The sequence below is a fragment of the Neolamprologus multifasciatus genome, chromosome 14 (genome assembly GCF_963576455.1).
Source record: "Neolamprologus multifasciatus chromosome 14, fNeoMul1.2, whole genome shotgun sequence".
NCBI classification, from domain to species: Eukaryota; Metazoa; Chordata; class Actinopteri; order Cichliformes; family Cichlidae; genus Neolamprologus; species Neolamprologus multifasciatus.
In genome coordinates this window covers 22,888,037-22,900,918 of record NC_140452.1, presented here as the reverse complement: position 1 = coordinate 22,900,918, position 12,882 = coordinate 22,888,037, and the positions used below count along the sequence as shown (strand labels likewise).

At 39.1% G+C, this 12,882-nt stretch overlaps 1 protein-coding gene across 6 annotated transcripts in view; it reads left to right on the top strand.

Moving 5' to 3' along the window:
• The window catches only part of gria4a (glutamate receptor, ionotropic, AMPA 4a), a 107,866-nt gene that overhangs the window by 70,932 nt on the left and 24,052 nt on the right, over positions 1–12,882 (top strand). For all 6 annotated transcript variants that reach the window (XM_085131472.1, XM_085131473.1, XM_085131476.1 and 3 more), the window contains exons 11-13: positions 1,725–1,931; positions 3,181–3,396; positions 6,009–6,169. In XM_085131472.1, the coding sequence (XP_084987598.1) occupies positions 1,725–1,931; positions 3,181–3,396; positions 6,009–6,169 (584 nt within the window). The remainder of the gene's footprint in view (positions 1–1,724; positions 1,932–3,180; positions 3,397–6,008; positions 6,170–12,882) is intronic.

Below are 12,882 nucleotides of genomic sequence, written 5' to 3'. Positions count from 1 at the left end.
CAGGTTGTGAACATGCTTAAAATAACAATGATAACACTTTATCTTGATGCTTTTTGGGTTTATTTTATTTTGGTGGTGGCCAAAATACCAGACTGGAGTCTTCAGAATGGTAATCCTCAATCCAGTGAGCAGTGTCAGGATGCCCAGCAGAGGCGGTGGGGAATGCTTTTAATTTTCAAGATATTTACTCATAAACCAAATTAGGAATCAGATAATATAAGACAGAAATTCTTCTGCAGTATAAATCCTCTTTACATTTAGATAAATGCAAAGTCATTAAATACCCCCACTGAGAAGAATTTCTCATTTTACGCCTCAGTCGTACACAAGTGTACAAGTAAATGGTTTCATTTCAAGCTCTTTGTTTGCTGAAGAGAATAAGGATCAATCTATAAATCCAACTTCCCTTTGAAGGATTTGTTTGTATCGCTCAGCTCCTGTTGTGAGATGGTTTTAATCCCTCTGCATGCCTGCCTTTGAGCTAGACCTTTTCTTAATTCAATTTCCCAGATTGAAGATTCTCCCATTGATTTCATCCAGATCTGTGTTCTTTATTGCTCATTTGACCTCTTTGATTCATGTCAGCATAAAAATTCTCCTTGATTAAACTGTACTTGAGTTTGGTGTGAATCAATTTCATGAATGAAGAATTCAAATGTTATCGTTTTGTATGTGTTTTATCGTCCGCATTTACAGTTTTATAGCTTGGCCATGTTGGGTATTATACCGGGCCTGTTTGATTAAACAGATGAGATTAGTCTTTGATTAAAACAGGTTTGATAACATTTTAATAGGCTTTGTTTCATGTGGATTACAGGGTAAGCTGCCTCAGGCATAATACCATTACTCACTGCTTCTGATAGATGCACTGTCACTCAAAAGACTCTCTGCGTCTGTGTGCGTTTCTTTTCTCTGTGGATATCCTACGTGCAGCGATGCATTTGTGCTATTCCTAATACACCCACCACCTCACATTAAACTCACTCTTTTCGCTTTCATCTTTGATAACTGCATGCAGAGAATTCCTTTGGCCTAAAAGCACCAGTCTCCTTTGCTTTTTCTTCTCCTTCTTTGTATTTTTCTTCCCTCTCATACATTTCTCTCTTCTCAGCATTAGTTTTGTACTAATTCAGGTGAGGGTCCCCGTGGAGTCATGTAGACGAAGGCATATAACACAGTGCTGCAAGTCAGAAAAACAAGATATAAAACTTCACCTTGTAAAAACCATCTGTAATATATAGATATTTTCCCATTATATCAACTATCATTTTTCTTATCAAGTTCTGGCTTCTGTGTTTTACTAACAAGGTAGTTTGTGTGTGAGATTTTATGCCCACAGTTACTAACACATGAATCTGAATATGTGATGGTGGGTTATATGGACATGGTCCTGTATGTACACTGAGATATCTTAGGGTGATGTGTATGTAGTTTATAAAATTCAGCTGATTTGCTCTTTGGTCTTTTATTCAATCCTGTAGCTTTGCATTATTTTCATATCTTGTAGAGATTTGTTACTCAAAGATTGTTTTTACAAAAAGAAGTTCAATATAAACTTCTCCTTAAAATCTATATATATGTCTGTTTTTCACAAGAATAACTTCACTTTTCTTTGTACGTGTTTCATACGTGGTGCATTGTTCGTAAACAGACTGGTTCCTCTTAATTCCTGCCATCATGTTCGTCCAAACAGCTGTCCTTCTTCCCTTATGCTGGTTTTGTAGGAGGGTCCTTACGTGATGCTGAAGAAGAACTGGGAGCTTTATGAGGGCAACGACCAGTATGAGGGATACTGTGTGGACCTTGCCTCTGAGATCGCCAAACACATCGGAATTAAATACAAGATCTCCATTGTACCAGATGGGAAATACGGAGCGAGGGATCCAGAGACAAAGATATGGAATGGCATGGTTGGCGAGCTTGTGTACGGGGTAAGGATGGAATAATTGCAGCATGCAAGAAATGCTTTGAATTTTGTTCTGGATTTTCTGTTAAGTATCAGGGTATGGTATTTAAATGAAATCACAATGACATTACAACAGCATCACAAATCGCATCCTGTTATGGTGCACTTCGGTGCCTTTTGGCAAAAACTTCTATAATCTTTGCAGAGGTCGTATGAGCTGCAGAGCCATTATATCATGCAATGACCGAGAAATTCTCAAAATGACTCCCTGCAGTATAGCAACTCTCACAAGCTCTGCATCTCCATAGTTGCCAAGTTAGCTTCCCACTGAGATGTAATGTCACGGCAGGTTCACTTATTTCTTGAGATTTTTGCCAAGCTGGTTAATTATGCCATATACTCCCAGGCACAGTCTGAGATCTCACAATGCTGTCTGAATACAAACTTTATTAGCACACACATGACAATGTCAGTTGTCGATTTGACGAAGAGTGAAAGCGGAGACGTTGCAGCAGAACACCGACAGAATTAATTACCCTCCAGAATCTGGAAGGTGACACAGCAGAACATTGACTAATCGGGTTTGATTTGCATCAAACACTCACAGTCCGTCCTGACAACTCTTCTTCCACACATGGAAAATACTGTACTGCACTTGTAGTCTTTGTCTTTTCTTTGTTGTACTTTACCCGCCCCCCCCCCCCCCCCCCCCCCCCCGCATCTTTGCTGTAATTTATTTGATCCGTCTCTCTATTGTGCATTAGGTTGAGTGGGTATTTGATATCCTGTCCTCTCTGTTTTCTTTTCATATCACTTCTGTCCTCGTTCTTTTATATTTGCTGTTTACTTTTCTTGTGTTGCAACATCTTTACTCTTTGTAGCAATGCGCTGCTATTGTAGGTTGTTTCACTTACCACTGTAGCTATCATTAAGAATCATGCAATCATTCAGCAGTCTGTGTCCTGAATTAATGGTATTTCTGACTTTTCTTTGGATTTTGTGAATGTGTTTACGTCTGTATGCACACTGCCTTTCATGTCTACTGTATGAAATACTCCTCTGTCGTTCTGGTTTTCCATCACCCGCCTGCATTTCTTTCAACCCTCTGCTCTCCCACTTCTTCTCTCACCTTTGAGTCCAGCTCCCCTTTGCTTTGCTCATTGACAGTTTCTATTCATTATAGCTTGTTTGTTTTATATGCAGTTGCTGCAAATTAACTGCAGTAAAAACATCAGAGTGAAGTGAAATCTCAGCCCCACCCCTCTCCTTTGCAGAAAGCAGAAATTGCTGTGGCCCCACTGACCATCACCCTGGTGAGAGAGGAGGTGATCGACTTCTCTAAACCTTTCATGTCTCTGGGAATTTCAATCATGATCAAGAAGCCTCAGAAGTCTAAACCAGGTGTTTTCTCTTTCCTGGACCCACTGGCCTACGAGATCTGGATGTGCATAGTGTTCGCTTACATTGGCGTCAGTGTTGTGCTGTTTTTGGTGAGTTATTGTTACATACTAGGTGTTGAGCTGGATCCCAGGACTGGACTAGAAAAGTTACTGAAGCCTTGAGTTAAGGGATGAAAGCGCATACAGTAGCTACAGAAGTTAGTTTTTATTGTAAGGTGCTTTTTTACCACACAACTCCTCATGACTCTTGATGTCTCTGAGTATATATTTTTATGTTTTATAGATTACCCCTCAATAGCAAATGCATTTAAAAATGTAAGAAGTATGACAGTACTCCCTTTACACTCTCAGCTGAAATGGCATTTACAGTGTTGAAGACAGCTTCTAGGCAGGAAAGCATTGGATACTTAAAGGCATCCTCTATGAACAGAAATATTATAATAGTGATGTATGCGAGACATTTAAATGCTCAATGTCAGTTATTTAAGACAGCCCACTTTAGCATGCACAAGATCAGATTAAGCCCTGTGATACCAGATTGTCTGAATATTCAAGGAAACAGTTTTTTCTCTTTTATATAAATCAGAAATTCACTCTCCAAGGTTTTCCTTTTATCTGTTCTGAGATGATAAACCGATGTCTCTCGCCGCTTGCTAGCTCAGTTTGCCTCTGAAAACACATTTCTATCATTTTGTATTAACTTCTGTGTGAATAGATTCACCTACCCAACTAACTCTGTGACCTGTGGACTGATCTTAAACAACAAAAGAAAACAACTCTGGTCAAACTTGAAAATTTAAAGGTGCCAAAGGTGATGAAGACTAGGCAATGCTACTTGCTAGGAAATGGAGTCCACTAATAGCTGATAATCATTTTCAAAAATACACTTCAACAAAAACTTCTGCTGTTTAGTTGATAGAGGCCACCGTGCTTTGCTGTAATGTTGCAAGCCCATAATCAGTGTTCATTCTCAGCCTCTGCATCTTTTTATTAGCACTACTTGTGTACCATATTATTAAGCTACATTTTTAAAAATTCACAGAGTACACTTCAACCCATGGGCTCATGGTGTCCTGGTCACCAAACATTTGAACATTTCAGAAAAGAATCGCTCTCAGGCAAGAGCGATTCACCACACAGCAACATATTACTGCCTAAACTCATGCTGTGGCTCAACCATCGTGTCTTCCTTGTGCTAATGTGTTTATATTAGCCTAACCATAGCTCTGTAGCTATCAACCAGGTAAGATAATATTATTTGTCTACTAGCCCAATGGCTCTGGTTTTCCATATTTGTCCATATCCCATGTTATAGCAGTAGAGCTACTAGTGCTATGAGTATGTTTTCATTATTTAGAAATACTACAGTCAGAACATGTAATGTCATCTTTTGGTGGAAACTAGCTTGCTAACTTCTAAACCTTGTATTCATAAATAACTGGATATCAAGCTCTACTGTAAGCTTTACAAGCAGCATTTGCACCTGGAAATAGCTAATGACATCAGATTTTAAAGGTGGATCAAGGTTTTTGTTTTTATTTATTATTTTTGTTTGTTTGTTTGTTTATTATTATTATTATTATTATTATTATTATTATTATTATTATTATTATTAAAGAAGTTATAAAAATTATCTGGATTCAAATATGGCAGTAATGACAGTGTTAGTTAGACGGTAAGTTAAGGTTAGCCGACTTGTGAAACTTTAGCAAAACATAGTTAAGACTCTGGTAAGTCCAGCTCCCATACATACTCCCAGGGGTTGTCTTACTCATGAAGTAATTTGAAAATAACAGCTAACTAATCAGATAATGTTATCAAATGACTATAACCAAAGTAATGTAACAAAGTTACAGGTTACAGTAACCTTTGTATTGTCCCAGTAGTTTGACTAGCCAGTCAAATTACTTCACCAGCTATAGAGGAACATGATCCAGCATATCACACAGTACTGTGTATTTGCTAAAGTTTGATTTAAGGCCAAAAAAAATATTCATTGCCTCTATATAAATGAAAAGCCTAATACATTTTTGTACTTTACAGTCACATGTGATAAAGTAGAAAAGTGGAAACAAGAACATGTAGAGTCAACAATTGTGAATGTAGCTTGCAACCACAAATATTCTTTTCTGATGACCAACGGCCCAAAAAGCAATTTGTTTCTTATTTTGCTGCTTTCTTTTTCAATGTTTCTGTTGTTTTTTCAAGCCACACAAAAACACTGCCACACAACTGTGTTACCTCAAATGGGTCTGTAACTTTGTCTACACTATTATTATTACTGAGCAATGCAGGGAAATGACGCCAAGCCAGCTACCTGTACTGTAATTTAGCTGCAGACCATGTCTACTGTTTTTAGCTTTGTCAAGTCCAACTTTACTCTGTTGCTATTATATTTATACGCAATATTTAGTATAGATTATATACACTGGTATTGCTGACTTAGTGTTCTAATGTTGTGGAAGAGCATAACAACATTGGTGATAGTGCTGTCTGTGTCTCATTACCATGTGGTTAAAAAAGGGAATTTTAACCATTTCAGACCTTGGCAGTCCTGTAGTGTCTTTCTTGAAATTAAAATGAAAACATTTGTGTGCATATTCAAGTCCTTAACATGTTTCAACTTTTCATTTTAATGTTCCTATTCAGCTCTTCTTTTTCTTTAAAATTTTCTAACCACTTTTCTGCATATGCTATCTTAGGTGAGTCGCTTCAGTCCGTATGAGTGGCATGCAGAGGAACCAGAGGAGGGTGCCACGGAGCAGGGCCCCACTGACCAACCTCCAAATGAGTTTGGCATCTTTAACTCCCTGTGGTTCTCACTGGGAGCCTTCATGCAACAAGGCTGCGACATCTCACCACGGTGAGGGAGGGAAATGATCTGTGAGAGACAAACAGAGTGCATTTGTGTATGCATGTGCGTCAGACTGAGCGAGATCATATTTAAGGCTGTGTACAGGGTGAGTGTGTGGGCTGGGGAGAGCGTGTGTGCCTGTGTAACTGTCTGTAATGCTTGAGTACTGTAGTATTAGACAGTGGTGATTCAGACTGTTGACAAAGTGAATCACCTCTTTTAGCACTTTTCTAGGTTTAACTGAGCTGGGCTGATACACCAAGGCACACACATGCAAACACAAAAATGTAGAAGTGTGAAGAAAACACCTGCATACAGTCCAGTGGTGATGTACATGTGGGTCTGTTATGGTGGAAGATTTAGCAGTTTGCTAGGTGTGTATGAATCTTTAATGCACCACAGAAGAGGCAGAGTCCAGCTATATTTTTAGAATATTTATAAGAATATGCCATTTTATTATTGATAACCTGAGAATGCAGTTTAGTGAAATATTCATTGCCAGCATCCTCAAGACCTTTAGGGAAGTCTAAGGAGAGAAGGAGCAGCAGGGAGCACTTCACACTAAAACAAATGAAAGCAAAGCCTGATGAGTGATGAACGCAAGAAAAACATAGTGTGATCAGTTGAGTTTGGGAGAACAATAAAAAAAACTGTTATGTAAGCATTCACACGTATATGGAAATGGAAGCTTCACACTTTAGGAAGATAAAGTTATTTCTCAACTGAACATTATTCCACCTGCAACATGACACACCCTTTGTGTGTTACCTGAAATCGTTAAAACATGACGTTTATCTGCCTGTGGGAGAGTTACACTCTCCTTACATTTTTGGAGGTTATCTTTATAGCTGCAATATGTCCTAATGGATTTAGTCTTCCAAGCACAAGACATCGAAAAGAATCCAGTCAGTAAGATCAACACAAATTAGAAGATCCTACATGCTGCAGCCCAAGCAACGGTCCATTACCCATACTGGGATCCAGTGAGTGGATCCAGTCCTGGAGTGCTGTGTATATGTATTGATTTGGTACTAAGAGGCCAGGGATGCAACGATGACCTTAAATGTCACAATATGCACTGCAGGGGAAATATACAGGCAGTCTTTTGCTGTTTTCTAACAAGCCAGGTCACTTCTGGATTTCGTGTCAGCTCTTTGCAGATGATATCAGATGATCAGTTGCTGGTCTCCAGCTCAAAGTGGGAATGAGAATTAGCTTCTCCAAATCCAAGCCCATGGTTCTCGACAGGAAAGGACTTAAAGTATCTGGGGTTTTGTTCCAAAGTGAGGAAGCGGAAGGTCGACAAACGGATTTGTGCAGCATCTGCATTGATGCAGATGCTGCACAAATCCGTTGTGGTGAAGTGAGCTGAGCGTAAAACCAAAGTGTAAAACTACATTGCTACACTTAGCTATAGTCACAAGCTCTGAGTAATGACCAAAAGAGATCATGATTCCATGGGGCAGAAATTGGTTTTCTCTGAAGCATGGCATACTTAAATATACTTAAAGAAGAAAGCTTTTCCGGATTTTACCTGAGTTTCAGATTCTGTTACCATTTTTTATTTCTTAAATTATTTCTTTTGCAGCACTTCAATTGTCTCTGGTGCTTTTTTTATTTTGCTCAGTAATCATTTTACTTTGCTGCTCCTGCAAATGACTTCATATCACAGATCTTGAAAAGTGGTATATGGTAAACTTTATCATTATTCATTATTTTCTTCTTCTCAAGGACTATTCTGCTGTTTCTGAAATGAATTGTCACCAAGAATTGCTCAGACATTTGTGCTGCATTTCCATTTGCATTTCTCTTTCAAAAAAAGAACAAAAGTTTCTTTTCATCCCCCCAAACTTCACTTTCGTCCTCCTCCTCTTTTGCTCCTCTGCCCTTCTCTTGTGCTCTCGCATCCATCTCTTTCATACCCTCTCCTTTTCTCTCTCCACTTCCCGACACATGTCGTCTCCTTCTTCTCCCCACTTTACTGTGACTGACAGGCCAATTCTAGCCTTTGCACACAAAATGGAAAACACTCACATCGGCTGTGCGCACAACCACTCAGAGGCGCACGGTCATACAAGTTGTGCACACGAATAAACACACACTTTACAGACTTTGCTTTCCTTATACACACACATGTAAAAGAACAAAACAGCCAGCGTACAGTTTCACAACAGTCCAACACACACATGTGGACCTTTCTGTCACTTGCAGGTCCTGAGCATAAGCTACAGCTGTCATATCAATAATGTGATACTTAACATGAAGCCAGTGTTCGTCACATAAATCACTACAGCCTGTCACTTCCAATACAGCACAAAGTCTCCACAGGCCAGGATTACAGCGGCCGCAAATGCCACATTATATTCTTACAGTAAGAAATGTGTGTAGTTTATCTTATGGATTTTTCAAACAAATCTTGGCAATTTAGGCTTAAGATTTTTCCTCACAGTAGCACCTCCTACAGTTACAGTTGATGAAGTAAATGCACTTTGATTTACACTGTATCAACATTTTAGTCTCACAAGATACACAAGGATGGGTACATTTGCTGTGTTTCTCCACTCTGATGGCATTTGGTTTTCAACCCCCTGTTTTTTTACACAGAAATGAGCTTTGGAGATGCATATCTCTTAATTGTAATATTGACAATATGGGGACATACCTGGTGCTTTCTAATAAGAAAGAAGAGGCCAAGGAGAGGTGAAAGCATTCAGTGAACAGGCGCGAGGTTAATGATGGAAGCACAAATGAAAACACCAGTATATTAACTCTTGACCACACATGTTTAAATAGATAGCACTCAATGTTCCCAATGGCTTTGTCCATATATGTAGTGCTTTATATGGGCTCTTGCTGAAAACAGTGTGCTATATATAATGACTCAAGGGAGACAATGTATTGCTGCATGCTTACAAATAAGAGCAATGGTGTCTGTAAAAGACTCAACTTCTCTGAATCATGAGGCTTTGCGGTTTGGCAAATGTCATTCAGATTGGACCAATGTCATTCAAAATACAGCAGCAGAATTTTCAAGGGACTCATATTTTGGCCAGTGGGTGTTAAGGGCTTAAAGTGACTTTTAGCGTTATGGGTGAGATCATTTATAATCAAAAACTTTTTACGGTCTGCCCAATCTTTTGCCCAACCTATGCATCTCCTGCTAAACCATGCATCCCTGCACCGTGATTAGCATCACACCCCTTTCTTACAGCAAACACTAAGGCTGCTGATTGTAGCAAAGGAGTCTCAGTAAGGGGAGGAGAAATTTGTTATTGTCCCTCTTAATCTATATTCATGTGGCCCTAACGTGCTCTCCCGTATCTTTCTCCCAGTATTTCTTTTGTCATTGGGAGCCACGGCTGAATGAAGCCAAATTTTACTGTTTTTAATGTGCCAATTTGGCTAGATGGCAGTGTCTGTGACTATAAAGCTTTTAAATTTAGGTTGTGTTCACGTAGTAGCATTATTCCACATGAAATCACGGTCAAAGAGTTTATTAGTCATCAGACTCATTGATGAAAAAATGAAATAAGCCCGGCGACCAGGCTTTTTGCCATAAAATCATGTGATGGATGAGCCTCTTTGACACTGTGCTCTGCAGAAATACTAGATCATGTCCTTAGAAAAGGAGACGTGTCCTGCATATCATAATGTCATATCACTTTTCTTTCTCCTCAGTTCATTTCCTTTAATCTCACATTCCCTTGTTCACCTTTGCAAGCAGGCAGAATCATAATGCTAACTCAAGTCACACCTGACAGCAGAAATGTGCTACAGCTACAGTGAAGACAAGGTATTTATGTATTATCATAACATAGACTGTACCCCCCCCCCCCCCTTTTTTTTTTTTGCCGAGATGCCTTCAAGTTTCCTTGTATTGAAAATATCCAATAATCTTTTACTTTTATTACAAATTTAAGGATGTCTTATGCGTATGTTACCGTGATATCTATCTGCAGTATCACATTCCCTCTATTAGCTGTTCAACCATATCAAAAAACAACAAAATGAACTAAATGATTATAAAGGCAAACATAACAAAATTTCTTGCTATGTTTGTGCAAGAGATCAAATCCAAAGAGACTGTGTCTAAAAGTATTTTGTATGTGGTGTTAATTTAGGCCAACAAGTGAAATTAATAACAAAATTTGAAAAAGTATGTATATGTGCATTATTTTTTAAGCTTTATGACTTCTTTGGGCAAGTAGCCCTCTCTGTGACACAGTGGCTCCAGATAAATATGATATGTAAAAATGATGTTTTGAAAACAACCAGAAAAACTGAAGAAAGTTCAATTTTGAGTATTGTCCACAGTAGGTAAAAACACCTTGGTAGCATCACCAGCCTTTGTCATTAGTGAGTGCTGAGTGCTGAGTGCTGGAGCTACGTCTTCTTTCGAACTTTACATGCTGTACTTCATTCTGTTATGTCTACAGTTAGTTTATTTTCTCTGCACATTATTTTGCTGAAGTCTTTAAAGAATCAAATTTTTTTATTGTTTTCCATCATTTTTCATCGTCCATATGTCTACCCTGACGATGGGACGCCTATTTTCTTGCTCAGGCTTTATCCTCACTTTCCTCCATCCTTCCAGTTGTATTGTCCCATGTATTGCCAGTCAGCAGGGATCAGAATATCGAGGCTGACATTTACTGTGGAGTTGGGAATAAAGGAAAAGAGGCAGCCTCTGCAGGAAGAAATATTCTTTCTGACTGGTTGAATGCGTTCCTGTTTCTTCTATATGTTCATTTCAGTCTGTGTTCATCTGCTTTGCAGTTTGCCTCGTTGGTTGTTGCAAGTGCATGGTTTCTTTTTTTTGCTTGGTGAACTATGCATCTCTCCTGCCCAGCATTATGTTTTGTCTTATTACATTTATTCATTTATTTATCTGTACCCATGTGTCGATACTGGTTGTTTGACTCCGTATACTCTGTGTATTGACTGTGTATGTTGTAGTGAGCTGCCATAGTAAGTCCATTGGTATTCAGCGTGGGTCCCTCTCTCTGTGCTGCAGTCATCTCTGCAGTCTAGGAGACACAGTGTAACAACACTCCTATTCAGCTCTCTTCTTTCTTTCTTTCTTTCTTTCTTTCTTTCTTTCTTTCTTTCTCTCTTTCTCTCTATCTATCTGTCCATCTATGGCCTCCCTACCTCTTTTTTTCTTTGATGCTCACTTTTGTAGTTGGCATTTATATAATGGAAACTGCTGTGCACGTGTGTGGTGGCGTGTCTACATGTTTATGACACTACTGACTACTTTATCTGAGCATCCCACGCAACCGACGCACCGACTTGTGTTACTTTCACCTTTCCACTCAAGCTCAAGGTAATGGCTGCCATGAACATATTTATACACATTGTCAGAGTGACCTTGATAGGGCATTAGCCCCACCCGCCTGTCATCTTTTAGCCCGGGCTTTTGGGTTTCTAATGATGGCGATTGGCTTGGTCATAACATAAAGGGTGGCAACAAAGTGATGGATGGTTAGGTGATAGTGCGGGACTTAAAAAAAATAAAAGAAAGAGATTAAATCATGGTGGAAATGTCTGTTCTCAGAATAAGAAAGACCAAGAGGGATTTCAGGGAAGCAAGAAAGAGGTAAAGTGATCGCCAGTGAACATCTCACAGGGATTAGATCTGTCTCTGTCAATAAGCATATGAAATTACAGCTTCCGTCTCTTGTGTGTACGTGTATTGAGGGGGGCTGTGCGAGTGTGTCTGCTGCTCTCTGGGCAGTTGTGCGCTTGAGTGTGTGCGGCTGCGTATAAATGTGTGTTTGTGAGTGTCATGTGCATTGAGCAAATGGCTGTGGGTGTGTTGAATAGTTAATGGTAGCAACAGATCCAGCTAATGGCATGACTAACTAACTGCACTGGGACACCGAAGCTTACTGAGTAATTAATGATTAGTCTCAAGGTCACTGTTTAGAACCCAGTCACGCTGACAGACGGCGTGTTTATGAATTTCACAAGTAATCCTTTTTATTTTATGAACAGTCTTTTCAAGGCTCCTCTCTCTAAGCAGCTCAGATCTTTTCTGCTTCACTTTTATAGTTCCTCAAATTTTCTCCTATTATGCTGTTCATTACCTGCCTGCAGCACCTACTGTTTAATCGATTAATTTGATTTTTTTTTTCATGTTCACCTTGATGCCCTTTATTCTGCCTTCATCTGCTGTGGCGTCTTTGAGCCCGTTTCAATCATTTTGCCGATTTACTTTATGTCACACCTGTAGTCGTTCCCGCAAAAAGATGAAAGCAAGAAGAGACAAAGAAGAGAAAGGTTGTATTATATTATGCCTCCCATCTGCATTATTCAGCCTTTCTGTCTTTTATTGTGCCAAAAGCAAACATTTAAGCTTCACTTTCTTAAAACATCAGTCACACTGCCAGCAGACTTGATATTTGATGAAACTGGTCTCGCTTCCTCCCGTAACTTGAAGACAGCTTTGCTTTAGATGGTTTGGAGGTGTTTAAAGGAATCTTTGATGCTGACTGATCAAAGTGAAGTCAAGTGAGGTGACTCGTTGTAATTGTTGCTGAAATAACATTTAATGAGTAATTGATTATAGTTTTCAACTGATCTGCCTGACACTGATCTTCAGTTGGTCTTATGGGAGTAAAAATAAAAACACACTCTAGATATTAAGGGCACACCTGAAGCTCAAAATTGCAGTCTCTTCTGTCAGGTGATGAAATCCAGATGTATTGGATGCTAAACAA